This window comes from Acinonyx jubatus, chromosome C2 (assembly GCF_027475565.1).
Source record: "Acinonyx jubatus isolate Ajub_Pintada_27869175 chromosome C2, VMU_Ajub_asm_v1.0, whole genome shotgun sequence".
Lineage (NCBI taxonomy): Eukaryota > Metazoa > Chordata > Mammalia > Carnivora > Felidae > Acinonyx > Acinonyx jubatus.
In genome coordinates, this window is record NC_069384.1 from 128,347,721 (window position 1) to 128,368,795 (window position 21,075).

General features: G+C 40.9%; 1 protein-coding gene across 4 annotated transcripts in view; it reads right to left on the bottom strand.

Annotated features, from left to right (window-relative positions):
* Positions 1-21,075, bottom strand: part of ACP3 (acid phosphatase 3) — a 45,197-nt gene that overhangs the window by 13,492 nt on the left and 10,630 nt on the right. For all 4 annotated transcript variants that reach the window (XM_015068463.3, XM_027061845.2, XM_027061843.2 and 1 more), the window contains 7 exons: positions 19,873-19,959; positions 19,279-19,431; positions 14,228-14,326; positions 9,995-10,087; positions 8,253-8,385; positions 3,887-3,969; positions 1,910-2,013 (listed from right to left, as the gene is read on the bottom strand). In XM_015068463.3, the coding sequence (XP_014923949.1) occupies positions 1,910-2,013; positions 3,887-3,969; positions 8,253-8,385; positions 9,995-10,087; positions 14,228-14,326; positions 19,279-19,431; positions 19,873-19,959 (752 nt within the window). The remainder of the gene's footprint in view (positions 1-1,909; positions 2,014-3,886; positions 3,970-8,252; positions 8,386-9,994; positions 10,088-14,227; positions 14,327-19,278; positions 19,432-19,872; positions 19,960-21,075) is intronic.

The following is a 21,075-nucleotide window of genomic DNA, read 5'->3' on the forward strand; positions in this document are numbered from 1 at the left end:
GAACCAATCAATCTCTGCTGGCTTCCAGCTTTTCCTCTGCAGCTTCCTCTCTCTCTCAGCCCTCACAGAATTGAAGAGAGTCTGGGCTTGCTCTGGATTAGACTTTGGCTTAAAGGAATGTTGTGGCTGGTTTGATCTTTTATGGAGACCATTAAGACTTTCTCCATATAAGCAATAGACTGTTTTGTTTCCTTATCATTTATGTACTCCCTGGAGCAGCACTTTTAATTTCCTTCAAGAATGTTTCCTTTGCATTCACAACTTGGCTACCTGTGTGGCACTAAAGTTCTATCTTTCGGCCTATCTCAGCTTTCAACATTCCTCCCTCACTAAGCTTAATCATTTCTAGTTTTTGATTTAAAGTTTGACACATGCAACTCTTGTCTTTACTTGAACACTTAGAGGCTGTTGTAGGGTTATTAACTGGCCTGATTTCAATATTGTTGTGTCTCAGGGAGTAGAGAAGCCCGAGGAGAGGGAAAGACAGAGAGAGTGAGAGTAAGAGTGAGAGTGAGAGAAAGAGAGAAAGAGCGAGGGAGAGAGAGAGCAAGAGAGAGAGAAAATGGCCGGTTGGTGGAACAGTCAGAACACACACATTTATCTACTAAGTTCATGGTCTTATATTAATGTGGCTCATGGTGCCCCAATACAATTACAATAGTATCATCAAAGATCACTGATCACAGATCATCAAACAAATATAATAATAGTGAAAACTTCGAAATATGGTGAGAATTACCAAAATGTGATACAGAGACACAAAATGAGAATTGCTGACAAAAAAAAATAGCAGCTGTCAAAAAAATTGCTTGACACAAGTTTGCCACAAACGTTCAATTTGCAAACAATGCAATAACTATGAAGTGCAATAAAGTGAAGTACAATAAAATGAGGTATGCCCATCATTTTAGCCAGTAGAATGCAAGCAGAAGTGATATGTGCCCCTTCTGGGTTAAGGTGGTTAATAACAGGTTGTCTTCTCTACCCTCTCATTTCTTTCTATAAGTTGCCTGCAGGTGAGCACAGTGCTCTTGAAAACTATTGGTCCAAAAGATGGAAACCTGGGGGTGCCTGGGTGGCTCAGTCGGTTAAGCATCCGACTTCGGCTCAGGTCATGATTCGGTTTGTGAGTTCAAGCCCTGTGCCGAACTCTGTGCTGACAGCTCAGAGCCTGGAGCCTGCTTCGGATTCTGTGTCTCCCTCTCTCTTTCTGCCCCTCTCCCACTTGTGCTCTGTCTCTCAAAAATAAATAAACATTAAAAAAATTAAAAAATAAAAGATGGAAGCCTGGGTCCCCAAATCACGCCATGGGTGAATCAACTCCTATTAGCCAGGGACATCTCTACTAGAGTATTAGATATGTGAGAAAGAAATGTCCATTGGGGTAAACCTCTGAGAATCTGAGGTTCATTTGTACAGCGGCTAAAATTACCCTTATTTGTTAATATATCTGGAAAACAGTTTTTAGGGGACTCAAAATTGACTCTAGTGGTGAAGACACAAGTTAAGATGCATACAAAGAGTCTGGATAAAATTGTTTCGTGAAATCTGAAAGTGGAATAAAGCAATATTTTTAACTTAGTGAATTATTTTACATTTTACTTTACTTTACTTTAATTTTATAAGAGAGAGTCCATGAGCAGGGGAGGGATAGAGGGAGAGGGAGAATCTTATGCAGGTTCTACGCCGATGCAGGGCTTGATCTCATGACCATGAATGAGGTCATGATCTGAGCCACAATCAAGATTCGGATGCTCAACCAACTGAGCCACCCAGGTGCTCCTTTAGTATTTGATTTTAAATTTATGTACCTAACTGAAAATTAAATATTAAAAAATATTTAAGCTAATAATAATAAAACCTGAGATCAAGTGGTATTGATTGTGAAAAACACCTTTTAGATACCTACCCATTCTCAAGATACAATTCCATTATGTGGCAGGAAGCATAGGGAGGAAGGATTCCATTGTAAACATCTAGTGCCATCTGCAAGCCAGCCACGGTAGTATCATGCTGTGGGGATTTGAAACAAATCATTTTTGATCTTTACCTCTGGTTCAGATGTACGTTCCATAGGTAGTTTGAAGCACTTGTAGAAAACCATGATGGTTTCCGATCCAATTAAATTTACCATAACCCCAATGACTCAAGGGGTAGAGAGGGGAAGAACTAATTTTGGTTGAGCATCTGTTGTGTGCTAGGCAGTGAGACTTAACTACATATTATTTCCATTACAAAGATGAGCAAACAGACCCAGAGATATTAAGTAACTTGCTTAATGTCATATAACCCTGAAATGGAAGAAAATAAATTTGAGTCAAAAGTTTTCTGCTTTTGTCCCTTGCCTTTTCTAGCGGAACATCTCTGTTTTAGCTGGTTTCACTGATTTGCATTACATTTTAAAATATTTTGGAACACATTAGTGCTAGATTGTATTTCTTCTAGAGATTAGAATAATCTGTGATTTTAAAGTTGGGGAAGAATATGTAAGGTTATAAATATCAGGGAAGACAAAAATGTAAGGAAATGGAGAGCACAGCTTAAAAGTAATTGTTAAAGGTTTATGGCTTTAACCTTTAACAATGTGTTAAAGTTTCCACCCAGTGTGGCTGGAAGGCACAGGGGACTGGTTTTTCAGTCTTAGTTTTGCCACTAATTAACTACACAATCTTTGAAAGTCCTCAGCTTCTCTATTGACAAATGGGCATAACATTTGGTTGCCTAAATTATATGGCAGTGTACATATATTAAAAAGGGGTTAGAACTAATTTACTAGAGAAAGAAATAGAATTACAGAATTATGACTTGCCAGAAATCACACAAGTTAGAACTGGAAAGCAGATGGGAAGCTAAAAAAATTGGCAGAATGGACTGGTTTCAGGAAGCCCTTCTCCAGGAAGCACTACACTCTGTTTCATCCATAAGCTCTTTTTCTTACCCCATTTAGAACCCCTGATCATAAACAAACTTCCTTGTATCTATAGTCACCTCATCCATCTTCCTGCAGAATGGAAACATGGCTTTCTTCAGCCAAACCGCATCTGAGAAATCCTCTATCATGGAGAAGTGGGTGGGAAGCCGAGTCACCATGTTGTGTGTCCTGGTTCGCTGATCTTTGCAGACTCAGTCCATGGACGGCCATTTCAGTGCTCAATGCACCCCTCAAATCCCACCCTCCACCCCGCCAACAGTGCCCATTTGCCTGACTCCTGCTCCAAGATGGAGGTCTTCTCTGAGACCTCTCTTTTTCTTCCTGCACCCAGTGTAGTTCTAACTTCAGGCTGCGGTCATTTGCCCCCTTCTCTCCCCTATTCCCCTTGCCACCTGGAGATTTTTATTTGGATGCTCTCTGGTGCTTCAGACCCAATTGTCTAATCATTCCCCTGCCCCAGAAGCACCTCCGTTAATGGCTCCACCCTCCTTTTGGTCTTGGAGGCTTGAAACATGGCCTTCACCTGTGGGTTTACCTCCACGTCATTACTCTCTGCCTAATTACTCTCTGTATCTAATTCATGCTCTGCTTTTGGTTTGGAACAGAAATGATGCTTCCCCTCTCCGAGGCAAAGCTTTTACCTGCACTGCATTTCCATACTGCTTTGTATGGTATTTATGTCTTCCTGTCAGTTTTAGACTGTAAACTCAAGGGCCAGAATTAGGTGTTTAAAAAATTTTAAATATAAAAGCAAAATAAAATTAAAAAATGCCAACCACATAGGTGGTCACATATACACATATTCAGGAGACCTGACAAATCAATATTGAAAAGCTTTGAAGAGCTGTCTACTATCAGCTGGGCATTAGGGAAATGATGATGAAAATGAGGCTCCCTCCTTAAAGAGGTCACTTACTGGACAAATGGATATTGATTGGAGATGAAAATACTTACTGCAGAATACATGACAAGTTTTCTGTGGTTTGATGGCCGAGTTGCACTCTTCAGGTGATTGAGGATTTCACCGACCAGGACACCTTAAAGATAGATCAACAAAGGAGCTGAACCAAACGTGGGCTTATGTTTTAGTTCCTAAACTTTGTGTTTATTCTTACTTAGTGATTCTCTCTGCCATGATTCTCAAGACTTGAGAGGAAAAGAACTAACTTTGGTTGAGCATCTATTGTGCTTTATACACATTAGTTTACTGAACCTGACTTCTATCCCCCGTTTACACCAAGGAAGGTGAGGCCCGGCGACATACAGCGAGTCATATACAGGCTGTGCAAAGAGAGCTGGATTGGCACACTGGGACCCTACCACCCCCAGGTTTTGTTAAAGCTCAAGACAGGAGGTTGAGGAACTTGAAAGGAATTGCAAATGGCATTTTCAGACAGTTGTTAGCGAGTGCTCTTCTCCAGGGCAGCCATGATGCGATAGCCTGGCACGTATTCTGTCTCCCCCTCTTGCTTCTGTTCTCTTGGTCAAACCTGTGGGAGGCTGTGGGAGTAAGCAGCTCTCTGGATGTCTGTACAAGTCATGGGCTGTTTTCTGTGGCCCATTACTCCAGGTTACCCTGGGCATCACTATTAGGGGGCAGTCAGCATCTTTCATCTAAGGAATCCATCTGTCTTCAGTAGAGGAGAGCTCTTGCCCTTCATGTTTGTTGCTCCTGAGGTGATGAAGGCGGGTATACAACTCACAGTCTCCATGTCCTTGAAGGCTGAGGGGTACCTTGGAGTGCCAGGCATGATCTTGAGGGCATCCTGCCCCAGGAACTTCCACAACCATCATCTGAAGACTCCTTATATCTCTGGTGGTTTTTTTACCAACGTGCACTCTCCTGGCTTCCCAGTGATCAGTTCGTTTTTGTCAAGAGCAGGGCATTGATGTTAACAGATGGAAGGTCATTCTGGACTCTGTGGTCCATTCAGCAAACACACACTGAGCAGCTACCATGGGCCAGATACTATGCTAGGTGAATCAGACTCCTGCCTTCGAAAATCTCTTAAAATAGTTTATTTATCTATATATCAAGACTGTTTATTTATCTATATATCAAGAGGCACAATAAAAGGCTAATTACAAAGGGAGGTGGTCTGTTCTTTCTGTAGATGCTGTGACTCCCTTGACTGGGAACGGAAGAAGCTAGATGCTGCTTCTCCAACGGGTCTACATCACTCTGCTTCAGAGAAGGTTGCTTTCTCAGAGTCCTTTAGGGATAACACCATCACCTACCAGCAACTTGCTCTGCAACAGGTACTTTGAAGCTGCCTTCAGCATTGATAATGGGAGATGATATCAGCTCTTGGTTCTGAGGTGATTGTCCACCTTGCCCCCAGAAGAAACTAGAGGTAACTACTATAGTTATCCCTGGGCTCTGACATGCCTATTATTTTGCTTTATAGGAGGGGAAACTAGGTTCAGAGACACTCAGCAACTTGTCCAAGATTCCACAACTTGTGCACAGGGGGGCTGAACTTCTCTGAACCCAGCATGTCTTAATCACTAGACTCCACTGTAGTGTGCACTAGCTTCTCCGTTCCCTGTTACATCATTTATTAACTGCATAAACCAGACAAAATATCACTGACTGGAAGACATAAACTTCCCTTCCCACACTCTTGAGCTGCAGCAGGGGCTGGCAAACTTTTTCTGCAAAGGACCAGACAGTGGACCATATGGTCTGCCATAACTGTTCACTCTCGGGTGGAAGCCCAAAACAGCCATAGTCCTACCTAAATGAATGAGTGTAGCTGAGTGTCAATAACATTTTATTTATAAAAAATAGGCAGCGGGCTGGATTTGGCTTGCAGGCTATAGTTTACTAACCTGTGGTCTATAGCAAGAAGAGGTTTATATTAATACTGATGTGACCAGCCATATATTCCTAAATGAAACTTAGGGATTTTCTTTGTGTGTGTGTGTGTATGTGGCAAAATGTGGGTGGAGTGTGCATATTACCAAATTGTATCATCCCTAACACCAACTGGTAGAACAAAAGTTTTGACAAAGATCAGAAGATACCAAAGTCCTGATGTTCCTGTGTGACTCTGTCACCTAGACAATATGTTTTTTTTTCTGTAGGATTGTGTTCAGCCGCTTCATCATTCAACAAGCACGTAGTTGACAAATCTCTCTTGCCTAGTCAGATCCAAACAATAGGCTGAACTTGGGTTTTGGTAGGAATCATTCAGGAAACTATTCCCTGGTTTATCAATACACTGGACTTCTCCAGAAAACAGGGCAGGTGCGTTCACAGAGAAACCAGTCTTCAAAGTCCAAGACGGAAAGAACCCCTGAGGGAAAGACTCTCACAGACAGAATCTAGATGGGGAAACTGACTGAGCAGGGAAGTTATTTCCCTGAAATGCAATCTCTAGTAGTCAAAGGAAAAAAAGAAGAGGAACAAGCTGTGAGGAAAACCCCCATTTTTTATTCCTGTACAGAGTTCTACATCTATTATTAAACTATTCTCAACTTCTGCCTGGCTTTCTCTGCCCATTTCTTCACTGTTTCTTGCATCTAGAGAAGTGCTTCTGAACTTTCATGTTTTTATGAGGTACCTCAGGATTTCATTATAATGCAGATTCTGATTCATCTGGTCTGGGGTGGGGCCTGAAATTTCTGCATTTCTAACCAGAGGCTTGGTGAGGCTGAGATTACTGCCCCATGGACTGCATTTTGAGTAGTGAGAGGCTGAATTCCTCAGCCCATCATGACTAGGTTGAGGGACCTCAATCAAGAACCCTGTCTCTACCATCTGATGTGGCTTGGGATGGAGTCACACTTCTAAGGCCTGGTGATTCAGGAATAAGACCCGGTGTATGTGTAGTCAACAAGGCCCAACTTCCACCCTCTGTCTCCTTTCCTGTTTAGCACATCAGATTGGGCTGCTTCCTGGTCTCTGTCCCTACACCCAGCCCTGAATGAACATCTGCCCAGTCTGGTCCAACAACCAGGATGCTTTGCCTCTGTGTATTCTCCTGGGGCTCTGCTGAACTTGTCCTGACCCCGCCAGTGAATAGGGTCTGGCAATGGTTGGAGTCTTGATGTGATTGCCCTTTTTTTCTCAAACTGTCTAGAGTATATTACTTGGAAATTCTAATCCTGTGGCTTAGAATTTCTTCACTGTTATGTCAACCTGCCATAATGGACTATCTTACTCTCCATCCTTACTTTTATTTATTTTGAGAGAGAGAGAGGAGAGAGAGAGAGAGAGAGAGAGAGAGAGAGAGAACAAGCAGGGGAGGGGCAGACAGAAGGAGAGATAGAATCCCAAGCAGACTATACAATCATTGCAAAGCCCGACATGGGGCTCGAACTCACAAACTGTGAGATCGTGACTTTAGCCAAGATCAAGAGTCAGATGCTTAACTGACTGCACCACCCAGGCGCCCCTCTCCATCCTTACTTTTAATGCCTATATTAACAACACCTGAATCTGACGCTTCCTTTGGTATCTTGGCTTGGCCACCCAACTGCCCTCAGAATCCTTATCCTGATTATAAGGATTTGGCATCCTCTTGCCTGGTCTACCTTTGTTATGATAGGATGTCCTACACAATGAAGGGCCAAATCCAGCTGAAAGGAGGCATCACTGAGAAATAAACACCTTCCACCCCCAATGGGAACATTTAAGCTGTGTCATAAACTTGTCAGTTGCAGTATGTGTTAATCTACAGGACACAATTAGCCTGAAAAATATGTTTTATTAACTTAAACAGTGGATACCACCAAGAATTTTGGGAAAATGGGCCCCTTTTGTCATACTTCCCCCTTGAAAAATTCATACTATAGGCCACCAGACACAATTGCTTTTCATGGAGCTCTGATACAAAATCATTGAGGCACCTGGGTAGCTCATTTGGTTAAGCCCTTACTTCAGCTCAGGTCATGATCTTATGGTTCGTGAGTTCGAGCCCTGTGTCAGGCTCCGTGCTGACAGCTGGAGCCTGGAGCTTGCTTTGGATTCTGTGTCTCCCTCTCTCTCTCTGCCCCTCCCCTGCTCATGCTCTTTCTCTCTCAAAAATAAACATTTAAAAAGTTAAAACAACAACAATAAAAGCCTTAATTGTTTGAAAGGATGAAAAGTATCATTTACCTTTATCCCAAAGCTTCCATTTTCCAGATAGGAAAACTAAGGCCCAGAGTGGGCAATGTTAATGAGTATAAAAACACATAATATTTACTGACAGTGTATTATGTACCAGGTACTATTTGCCCTAAGCTTTTTGAATACATACGTTTATCGAATACATACGTATATATCACTCAACCACAAATCCAATACGCTCCTTTCACTTTCTTATATACTTACCCCCCTGCAGTCTAGATTTTTCTTTCTGCTTGTGAATTCCATAGATAGACAGGATGGACAATTCTGATAATTCTTTCAACTTAGTCATGGTGTCCTCTGTGGCCCAGGAGGGTAAAGTGAAATTGTGAACACTCTGTAGCAGAGAAAAGGGGAAGAAAATGTGTATTTTTATTTGTTAACTTTTTTGTCCTCTTTCCACCACAAGAACTCCTGGGTCTAGGCTTTCTTGTCCTGACATTTGTCTCTAGGAAACCTTTCCTTTGTGATAAGTAGTGGCATTAATTTTCAGAAGAAAAATTCACAGGGACTAATTTGCCCCTTCCTACCAAGCCCATAGCTTTTGGCTTAACTGTGGGTCCAAAGGATGATTCCTATTTTGCAAAGTAAGGGTGAGATAGGGTAAAAATGTACCTCATTCCTTTATGAAAGGTTTAGAAATCTATTAACCTGTGGGGAAGGTGACACTGACAAGGTTTGATGATGTTTTCCTCAAAGCTGAATGAACGTCCTGAGAGGATAGCTGGGAGAGGCAATATATTTCTGGAACCTTCAGTACCAGATCCCCACTCCCATTAGCTCCAGTTCACTGACTCCCGAGAAAGTGCACTGTATATACAGTAGACTCTTTGTGAAACTTTTTAAACGGATGAACAAGCTGTATAGCATGGTGGGTAAAGGCTTTGTGCCAATATTTATTACTTGCTATGAAAAACTGATTAAGACTTCCCCAGATTCAAAACAGGAGAGACAGAGAGACAGAGAATTCTTGAAAGAGGAGATCAAAGTGGAGTGGCCCAGAGAGGAAATAAGTGGGAGGGAGGAGAAAAGGAAACCACGCACCACACCCACATTATGGAACAGCTCAAATCAACCCAGGGTAAGGAAGAAAGAAAAGAAATCAAGACTTGAACCAAAATGTGGGCTCTTGTCCCCACTAAGGAGTCTTTTGTAAAGCTAACGAATCTTCCTTGAAACAGGGGCTAATGATAAAGTGAAAATATTGGGAGAGTCGTGTGTACTTTTAGGCAATGAACTCGATCATGAAAGGGGGCAAACTGTGTCATTTGTTACTAAGATGAACTATGAAAGTAATTGCTGTCCCCAGACATTCATGATGGCCTCAAGATCAGAGGTGGCTGTAAATCATGTGGGTGGTCAGAATTTTGCCCCAGGATTCAGGGAGCCTGGTAGGGAAAACAGGATTATAGAGTACCCCTTTGGGCCAGTAGGTGGTGCATAGTGAGTGAAAAATACCATGTAGGCTTGAAAACCTTAAAGGTCATTGATCCAGCTACAGAGTTTATTTCGTATGCATTGTACCGCAAGGAAGAGATTCCCGATAAACCAATTTCAATAACCTGGTTTCGAGTTGGCTTGCTTATTTCTATATCCAGAAATGAGGTGCCTTTTTTCCCCTGTCTATTCAATAACATTGCTGCTTTCATTAAAATCCATGACAGGAGCCCAGCATTCCTGAGTGACTGAAAAATAAGTACATGGCAAGGCACAGAAGAAAAGCAATTTTGCGTGCAATTTTCTAAAGGGTGAAAACATAAATAATGGAGAGAAAAAGTCAGAATTTTTAAGTTCATATAAATAAGTCTTGAATTATGTTTCAATGTCAAAGGAAGCATAAGTAACATATCTGCCAAAAAGTGAAAGAAAATGTATTCATCTGTCTCAAAATAGGCAGGGGTCATAAAATCAGATTGCAGGTTAATCTTTGATAATTTTTCTTTTACCTCACAAAATAAAGGGTCATAGACTTTAGTCCACATTCCAAAAAGGTCCCGGGTATGGTATCCTGTAAATGTTGGCAAGGTTTCTATAAAATCCTGAAACACACACAGAGGGAGAAAACATTTCTACATTAGAGACTCTTAATTTCAGCATTATGAATATTTGGGGCTAATTTTGTTGTGGGGAGTGCCCTATGTTTTGTAGGACATTTGGCTGTCTCCCTGACCTGTATCTACCAGATGAACAGCATGGCATCATCCCTCATCCCTCAGCTGTGACAATCCAAAGTGTCTCCAAACATTCCCAATGTTCCCTGTGGGGCAAATTTGCCGCCATTGAGAGCTGTGCTGTTCTTCACATGAAAGTGAGCCTGGAATATTGGCTGTGGTAATACAAACCTGAAGAATTTTACGAACGCTAATTGATTACTTAAAAAAAATTTTTTTTAACATTTATTTATTATTGAGAGACAGAGAGACACAGAGCGTGAGTGGGAGAGGGACAGAGAGAGAGGGAGACACAGGATCCGAAGCAGCTCCAGGCTCTGAGCTGTCAGCACAGAGCCCGACGCGGGGCTCGAACTCACTAACTGTGAGATCATGACCTGAGCTGAACTCGGTCGCCCAACCAACTGAGCCACCCAGGCACCCCACTAATTGATTAGTTTTAATGATTACATTAAAATGTGGGCACATGCTGGCTTACTGCCACGTGCTCCTGGTTTGTCTTGGAACCAGGCCAAGTGTACTACCTCAAATGTTTTTTTGGAAATAGGTGAAGTATAACTCACATATACAAATGACTGGTCAAGGTGGAAAGGGGAAGCAGGTCTTAGGCCAACACACCTCAGGGATATACAGCAGAAACTGGACCTGATATCTGGCAATCAATCAAATTTGGGAGGGATGCACACATTTCTCTAGATTCTGGATTATTCTTGTATTGTCATGATAATGACACCTACTGTTCAGCTACCTGCCTGATGGATTTGGCAGCAATTTCTGGGAATCCTTTTGAAAGATATTATATGGTGGATAAATTTTCTAGGAAAATATAATTTGCCAATATTAACCTAAACAAATCTTCTTAAAATAAATTAATTATTAAAGATCCCCCCTCTAAATGAAACGAAACCAAACCAAGTAACAGCTCTGGGGCCAGATAACTTTACAGAGGAATTCTACCAAGATTTTCAAGAGTAAGTTATTCTAATGCTGTTTTAACTGTTATAGAGTGTAGAAAAAGAAAAAAAGAACAAACTTCCAAAACATTTTTCTGAGTAAGTGCAACACTGACACTGACAAAAGACTGGCCAGAAAACTATAGTCCAATGGTGCTTTGAATATGAATACAAAAGGTCTAAGTAACATATTAACAAATAATTCAATATCCAAAGAAAGGGCTTGATTCTAGACATGTAAAGATGACTCAATAGTAGCAAATCTATGAAAATAATTAATCTTAGTAATTGATCCAAGGAGGAAAATAACTTAATTATATTTAAATAATGTTAAAAAGACTTTTCAAAAAATTAAACACCACTATTGATTAAAAACAATCAACAAAATAGGAAAGATAGCTAGTTCCTTAACTTGATACAAATATCTTTATTTGGTCCTAAAGCCAACATGCTTAATAGATAAAAAATAAGACAAAGATGTCCTCTGCCAATACTATTATGTCATACCGTACTTTAAGTATTGGCCAGTGCAAATAAGCACAAGAAATCAGAGGCATAAATATTGGAAAAATAGAGATAAGCCATATTTGTTTGCAGATGTTATAAGCCTGGAGCAAACTTAACAATAAATGTAAAGACTTAAATGAAGAAAACCTTAAAAAATTCCTAAAGATAAGGGGCGCCTGGGTGACTCAGTTGGCTAAGCATCCAACTCTTGATTTTGGCTCACAGGTTCATGAGTTCGATACCTGCATCAGGCTCCTGATGCTGATAGTGCAGAGACTGCTTGGGATTCTTTCTCTCTCTCATCTCTGCCCCTCCCGTGCATGCTCTCTCTCTCAAAATAAATAAATAGACTTGAAAAAAAAATCTTGAAGATGAGAACAAATAGGAACATGTACCATGTTCTTAGAAAGGAAGACTCAATATCATAGAATTGCAAATTCTCCGAGTTAATATATAAATTTAATCTGACTCCAATAAAAACACTAAAAAGTGAAAAAAAAGTGGTTTTGGAACTCAGACAAGTGGACTCTAAAGTTCACAAAGAAAATAAAAACATAGTCATGAAAAACCAGAAAAGTAGAGAGTGAAGGGTGACAAGCCTTTTAGATATTAAAGCCTGTATAAATGTTACTAAGTGTAACAGCGTAGTTTTGGCTAATGAAACGTAAAAATAATTGAATAAAAATTCCAGCTACAGACCACATACACTGGGGAATTTTAATATATATAATAAGAAAAAGGTGGGAAAAAGAGGAACTGTTCAATAATAAATAGTGACAGGGTGATTAGGGAAATATGGAAAAACTTAAGCAGGTTACAAATTTCGCAGCTCACACCAGCATAAACTATAAATGGGTCCACTATGTAAATGTATGATAGAGTGGAATTAGAAGAAAACATTGAAGACTTCCTTTATTACCTAGGAGTGGGAAAAACTTCTAAATATGACTACAAATATACAAACCATATATGAACGCATCAGCACACTTAAGATTATGCCCTAGCAAAAACACTGTAAACAACGTCAATAGGCAAACAATAGAAATAATGCCCTTTATGGAACAGGAAAAAAATGTCAAAATACAGGGAGAAAGCAACTAAAATTTATAGAAAAGAGAAAAGCAATAACTCAAAGGATAAATGGTAAAGGGATATGAAGACAACAAGAAATACAAAAGACATTTAACTAGATAAAGATATCCAAAGTTCACTCATCATAAGAGAAAAGTCCTATAGCACAATGCTCTATAATGATGATGGTACTGGGCTTCCTTGTCTTGTTCCTGACTTTAGAGGGGATGCTTCTAATGATAACATTTTTTAACATACAGATTGGCAAATCTCCTTAAAGTTGTCTACACATTGTTGGCAAGGCTATAGAGAAACAGGCAATCTTGTGCATTGTTGATAGGGGTAGCCATTAGTATAATCACTTTGGAGGATATTTTGATAATATTTCCAATTGCCCCAGATTTTCTGCTTCTGGGATACTATTCCACAGATATTCTTGCGAAATGATTTAGATGCACAAGATATTCATACAGACTGTAAATGACTGGAAATGACTCACTTGTCTATCAATATGAACTGGTTAGAGAAAGTATGGGAGGTCCATGAATTCAAATGCAGTTATAAAAAAATGAGGAAACTCTTTATGTACACATATAGAAATATTTCTAAGATCTATTGTTAATTGAAAAAAACCCAAAGTGTCCAACCTTGTGAATATAGTATACCACTGTTGTGTAGCAAAGAGGAAACCATCAAAATATATTCATATTTATTTGCATATGCATAAAGAAACTGCAAGACTTTATAAGAAAATACTACCAGCAATTACCTGTGGGGTCTTTAAGAGACTTTCCACTGTATTTAATGTATTAGAGATTCAAAATATTATTTTTTCTTAAAAAATACTTTTTAACGTTTATTTAGTTTTGAGAGACAGAGAGAGAGCACAAGTGGGGAAGGGGCAAGGAGAGAGTAAGACATAGAATGCAAAGCTCTGAGCTGTCAGCACAGAGACCGATGTGGGGCTTGAACCTACAAACGATGAGATCATGACCTGAGCTGAAGTCGGATGTTTAACCAACTAAACCACCCAGGTGCCCCCAAAATATTTTTAAAAGTATGAAGCATTATATCTATCTTTTGCATAGTATTAAAAAGGGGTATTTTGCAAAGTGGAAACATAAAATAAAAAAGATTATCCTTTATGTTTGAAGATAAATGGTCCCAACCCCTCAACCTCAATAAGGCAGATCATTTTAGACTTGCATTTATTCTGACCTAGCTATGCAATTTCGTCTGGCTCCTTCAGACACACGGGTATAGGATTAGAAAGGGACTGGCTTCGTTATTAGTTTGTGGTCTCACACAGGGAAGGGGACCGGGTAGAGATGACTGACCCTCACTAAACATTTTAACCCATTGCTATAACCAGCCACTGGCAGACATATTCCTCCCACATGTTTAAGAAGCTGGAGTTTCATCCTTTGTCTTTGGCCCTTTCACTCCTGCACACCACTAAGTGACACCATTTTTTAACCTTATAAGGATGCAGCCTCTTCTGGAATTCCTCCGATTTGAGAGTCTCATCCTTAAGTTCTTTAAACCGAGGGCAGTCCCCGAAAGGCAGGTACAGCAACTGAGGACAAAAGAAAAATCATAAATTCTTTGTTGGAAGAACTTTTCACTAAAGAAGCAGTAGACATATTTTAAGCCTCATTAGGTACAAAGCGACCTGAATAAAAGATTAAAATGTGTTTTCAGCTGAAAGGAAATTCTAAAATTGAGGAAAAGGAGATAAATGGTCTGTAGGTCTTAAAGAGTAGGATATGTACCCAGAACTGAAAAGCTTTTTTTTTTCTTCTTTCATGAATTTGCCTAAGTAGGACTATATCATTGGTAAAAGAGTCACACTTCGTGGTTTTCCATGTTGATATGATTATCTTGCTTCCTACTGGACCTCTTTCATTTCTAGCACAAATTGCACATGTATGTGCACATGCACCCCCTCCCCCCCACCCCACATAAGTATGGAGAAATGAATAAGAGGTTCTGGAAAGAATCTTAAGAGATTGATTAACCATTCATTGACTTGGATTCTTGCAAGTTCGCAGGCTGTTAAAATAAGGGCATATACTAAATATGTAGAAAAATACATTTAAAAACCCATTATGAGGACAAAGGGATGAGTTTAAATTCAACAATCTTTTGTAGTCTTAATATAACCTACAGGTTGGTGACTCTTCAGCTTATTTTGCTGCTCTGACTTTTCACTTGTGGCTGGTCTCGTATTTCCAGCCTTTGGTGGACATCACTACTTGGATGTTTTTTTCTCCTCAAGTTTAACATGTACAAAACTGAACTCAACTTCATTTTTAACCATTTTACTTCTGTAATCTCCTTACTTTTGCAATGGTAACATTTATCATCCTATTTCATAGACTACTCAGTTGTTTGTTTACTTTCAAAATATATCCAAAATAGACCCCTCTTCATTTTATTCATTGTTCCCTCCCAGTCCAAACCACTGTAACCTGTGTTTCAGCTAATGCAAGGGCCTGCTATTTGGTCAGTAGGCATCCACTCTTTCTACCTTCACAATTCATTCTCCACACTGCAGTTACCCTAATCCTTTTCACATCATCTATCTATCTATCTATCTATCTATCTATCTATCTATCTATCTATCTATCTATCTCTGAGAGAGACAGAGACAGCATGGGCGGAGGAGGGGTAGAAAGCGAGCAAGAGAGAACCACAAGCAGGCTCTGCCCTGACAGCACAGAGCACGATGTAGGGCTTGCACTCATGAAACCATGATTTCACCACCTGAGCCGAAACCAAGAGTTAGACATTTAACTGACTGAGCCACCCCAGGTGTGCCTCGCGTTTCATTTTTATAAACACAAATCTTTCCAAAGCATCAATCAGACCACACCATTCTGCAGTTTATAACTTTCACTGGCTTTCATCTTACTTGCTAGAATCCAAACTCAGCTAACTCTAGAGATCTCGTTGCCCTGCTTTCCTGCTACTGGCCCTTCACCCACTCCTCTCCAGCAACACTGTCGGCCTCCTTACTATCCCCTGAGCTCACAGACTTGGGGGCGCTGCAGACAGTCCCCTGCCTCAGACTGTGCCCCCAGTGACTCTCACCAGCCTCTTCTAGCCATTCTTTCTTGCTTTATCTCCTTCAAAGACCTCATCGCCATTTGAAATAGTTACTATTTTTTACTTCTTTATCATCTGTTTCCTATAAAATACAAACTTGAGGACAGTAGGATCTTGTCTCTCTTGTTCACTGCTGTGTTGACAATGCCTCGAACAGAGCCTGGCATATGAGTAGCTACTCAGGAAACTTGTTTCCTTAATAACTTGCTTCCTGACTCTGTCTCATTTGTCTTACTTTGCTTTCTTTCCTCTAATGTCTTTAGCATCTAATTTCAGACCTTCATCTCCTCATTGCTGAATTGCTTCCCCAGATATTCTCAGATGCTCCAGTATCCTTTGCTTCCCAACCACTGTCAGACAGGTGCCTCAGACCACCACTTATCATGTGTGCATGGTACTGAAGAATGAACGTGCACAGGTTTCTTTTATGTCTGCTGCTTTACATCTTCATTTCCCTGCATGACTTTCTAATTTTTCCACAGAACGAATGACACTGCGAAGGGAAAAGGGACAGGACTGTTCATTTAAAGGCCTAGGTTTCAATGAATTACTCAACCTTCCTAGTCTTTAGTTTTCTCATCCCACACATTGAAATGAGAGAGGCTGAAAATAAGTGGGATAATCACCTAAACATCTGACCAGCATTTTGCAATTAACAAAATTTTTCATTTCTTAACCAACTGGGTTTTCATGAATCGTCATGAAATAGTTAGGTGGGTGCTGTTGTTCCCACATTACAGAAAGGGACACTGATGCGGGGGTGGGGTGACTTGAGGTCAAGTGTCTGAAATGGTAGTTGGCTCTCAGACCTAGGTTTCTCCAACTTTAAATGCAGCCTTCCTTCTTTTTTTCAGTTTATTTATTTGGGAGGAGGGGGCAGTGGGGAGGGGTAGAGAGAGAGGATCCCAAACAGGCTCCATGCTGTCAGCGCAGAGCCTGACATGGGGCTTGATCTCATGAACCATAAGATGATGACCTGAGCTGAAATCAAGAGTCAGATGCTTAACTGATGGGGCCACCCAGGCACCCCTAATGCAGCCCTCCTATATCACACTGCCACTTAGTCCCAAGATTCCCCCTGGCTATTCAATTTGGATTCTTTAATCTGTGTCCAATATAGTTATTCAGACATTTTCATTCTTTCTAAATACGAACTCTGGACACAGAAGGGCAAGCCCTCTGTATATTCACCCACTGCCATGTTTTGGGGCTGCTTTCTTCTCCTTTCCTTCCTTCCTCCAAGGTCTGGTGTGAGCTGTCACTCCCTCCACGAAGACTCTGTCATTACGGGCTTCCCTGTGGCAGCTACATGTGTGTGTTTCTCTGGGCTCCTTCAGCACGGGCAGCTTATACTTGGATCATCAACCCACCACTTGTATTGTGGTCTGCACGTGTCACACATGCGAGTCTTTGTAATCAAGTGGATGATAAATTAGGGAAGGAACCTGGCCTTATATTTCTCTTTGGCACTTAGCACAGCTCTGGGAATAACTGTGTGTTGATTGATTTTGTCAGATTTCTTAGCTGATGTTAGAACTGTTTTCATCTTAGCACGTAGCTGGAAGCCATGATAATCTTGCTTGCTTCTCTCTCCCTCGCTCTCCTTGTTTCTCTTTTCCTCTTCTAATAGCTCCTATATTCTCTTTACTACATAATTTAATTACTAGCTTTCAGGATTAAGGGTTAAACAGCTACCTTGGTCTGCACCGGCTAAATTTGGTTCTGCTGTCCAGTCAGTGTCTATCTTTGCAGAAAAGGCTGTGGCAAATGTGATTTTTTTTTTCTTTTTGGAAGACAATATTCACCAACTCCTAAGAACACTGATCATCATAATATTTTACTCCTGATTCTGTTGAAGAAAAAGAGGTACAAATAAATCATCCTATCTTTTCAGGAAACATAAGAATGACTGGTTAAAGTAGAGTTACCTGGAGTGAGGTTGACAGGCTCAGGCTGTTTCTACAAAGTATTTGGGAAATATTCTTACGTCATTAGATGCAACAGTTCAGTCAAATGTCTAGGAGTACTGGCAGGGCAAAGAGGACAGTGGCCTGCCCCAGGGGGTCTCTGGGCAACAATCCGGGTGCAGAAGTTGTGCTAAGCCCCAGCTACAGAGAAATGACATGGTCATGCTTACAATGTGACTGCAGGGGAATCAGGATGGATTCCTTGTCCCAAACTATTTCCTTCATCTAGTCTTAAATCACGCATCTGGGAGATTAGTGAGATGTATTTAATACTATTAAAATAAAGCAATTCCTCTGAAAATGTTAAAGAGTTCTTGGTCCCTCCTATGCAGTGCAAATAAATTTGAGAGCCTCTCTTATATAGCCTCATTCAGGCAGCTTGGTTTATGGTACTGGTTCTCACACTCAGCTGTCCACTGGAAACATCTAGGGAGATTATTTTTTTTTTTAATTTTTTTTTTCAACATTTATTTATTTTTGGGACAGAGAGAGACAGAGCATGAACAGGGGAGGGGCAGAGAGAGAGGGAGACACAGAATCGGAAACAGGCTCCAGGCTCTGAGCCATCAGCCCAGAGCCTGACGCGGGGCTCGAACTCACGGACCGCGAGATGGTGACCTGGCTGAAGTCGGACGCTTAACCGACTGCGCCACCCAGGCGCCCCAAGGGAGATTATTTTAAAAGTACTCATATCTGCATCCCAGCCTCAGATATTCTGATTTGTTGTGGAAGTGCCCTAGGTGCCAGGATTTAAAACATTCTCAGGTAATTCTAATATAATAACTTTGAGAACCACTATTTTTCAGGGAAGGAAATTGCCCTGGAATGACCCAAGCCTGGTTCTAGTCCCAGTTGTGATGCTTACCAGCTTTGTGGCATTGAGCCCATTTTATTTATGTCTCTGAGTACTTATATCCCTGGATATAAAAGGAGAACACTAATATTGTCCATTCAAGATTGTTACAAAAGGTAATATGATGACACGTATAAAGTGCTAGTTACTAACTATGTACTCAAATCTTTCTTTTTTCCCCTACCTCGGAATGAGAGTTTCATGTGGGGATGGGTGTTTTGTAGGGAGAGAGGTCTTAGGATGTTCTGGAAGAAAGAGAACCCTATGCAGGGCACCAAAAGCCTGGGAATTGAAGGTAGAACAAGGGGAACCCCGTGTGTGTGCATGTGTGTGTGTGTGAAGATGGAAAGGGATGAACTGCCATTCAGTGAAAGAGTAGCACAACAAAGTCGATGATAAAGATCCAAGCTGAAATTCTGTTCCTACTCTCTATTGCCTGGGGCTTTCTGTGTCCTACTTTGTCCCTTGCACCTTTATTAGAAAAGGATTGAGATCGCACAGACCAAGCAGTGTCCAGACCTCAAAGCCCACAAGTACTGGACAACCTGCCTTCCTCCTCCTCAGCCCCAGGGGATGTTCCAGTTATCCCAGAATACTGACCCGATCTTCAGAAAGAGAGATTGTGTGCACTGGGATGGGCTGCCATGGTAGGCTGGGATTCCAGATGCTGATACCCTCTGGGGGAAACAGGCCTGCAAGGTTTGTCATAGCACTCATCAAAGTCCGGTCAACGTCCGTGCTTTGAATGTAAACCTAGAGTGGGGAAAATCAAAGGAGAATCCAACCAGTTGGAACTGTGGGTTTTCCACTGTGGAGTGAAGAGTATTTTTGAGAAAGGACAGGACCCTCACACCAAAACATTAGCATCATGATCGTAGTATCTATGGAGATAGAGACAGTATGATGAGAATGCCAGATGGTATGTCAATAGCTGAATTGACAAAAGAGATCAATTAAGTGGTGGCTACTTGCCAAGCCAAAGTATTTGCCAATAGTTATCCATAAATTTTTGAACTTATTCATATTCATAAATTTTTCAGGAATAAAATGTTTGTATAAAGAGGAGTATATTTGTAAATGAGATCTCTGACTTGTATAAGTTCCTTGGAAAACAGGTAAAACACTTTCACAAATGCACCATTATGTTACCTCCTATCAAGGAAAAACGTTTCCACTCTTGGATCCCCAACTTACCTGTTCACGTTTGTAGGACTCATTCAAAAATTTTCTATATCTTTGCCTTATATACCGTCCAAGTTCATAATGCTGTTCCATGCCCAGCTATGAGAACAAATAAAAGCAAAAATCAGTGAAAGTAAATTCTGGAATCTTATGTGTGAGTCTCATCTCTCCTCACTGAATGAGCGGAGTAAATAACAGTGCACTTCAATAGTTCAACAAAAACAACAACATATTTTTAAATGAAAACAAGAAAAGAGAGTTGTAATCTTTAGCCATGACTTCTGGAGAAAACTCATTCACCTTTATTAGCACTTAACATAGAGCCTTGCACACTTAATAGCTGGTGATTGATCTGATTTAAATAAATGGTTCATCTCTGGTGCGGTAGAATATCACTGGCTCATCTTTGTTGTAGAACATTCAAGAGAGCTGGTTGACCACTTGGTGGAGGTTTTGTGGAAGAAATTCAACCATCTGGTAAGAAGTTGGACTTGATGAATCTGAAGATCACTTTTTTCTCATTGTTGCATTTATTTTTTGAGACAGTTCAAGCGGGGGACATGCAGAGAGAGAGATGGAGGGTACGGGTGGGAACAGAGGATCTGAAGTGGGCTCTGAGCTGACAGCAGTGAGCCTGATGCGGGGCTTTGAACTCGGGAATTGCGAGATCATGACCTGAGCCAAAGTCGGATGCTCAACCAACTGAGCCACCCAGGGGCCCCTGAAGATCACTTTTAACTTCTAGGTGTAATGATTTATTATCTGCACAGTTTATTTATGCCTGGTTCATGAAAAACTAGAGCCTCCTACCCAAAATGTGGTCTGGGGATCAGCAGTATTAGCATCACTTGGGAGTATGTTAGAAACCCAATTCTTAGGACTCACCTTGATCTACTGAGCCAGAATCTTCGGGGGGGGGGGGACATGGAGCTCAGGAACCTGTTTTTAACAAGCTTACTAAGATTCTGATGGCCAATAACCATTGAGGAGTATTGCTTTAGTTCCGTGATCCTCAAGCATTACTGTGCATCAGAAGCAAAATTATCTAGCGGTTCTTGTTGAAATGCAGATGACTCAGCACTTCCGCCAGAGATTCCTGCTCATTAGATCCTGGGGTGGCCCTGGAATCTGCATTTCAACAAGTGCCCTGACTGATTCAGATCCATGTAGTAGAGTGCCATGCTTTGAGAAACACTGCATTCAAGTCCATCTTTA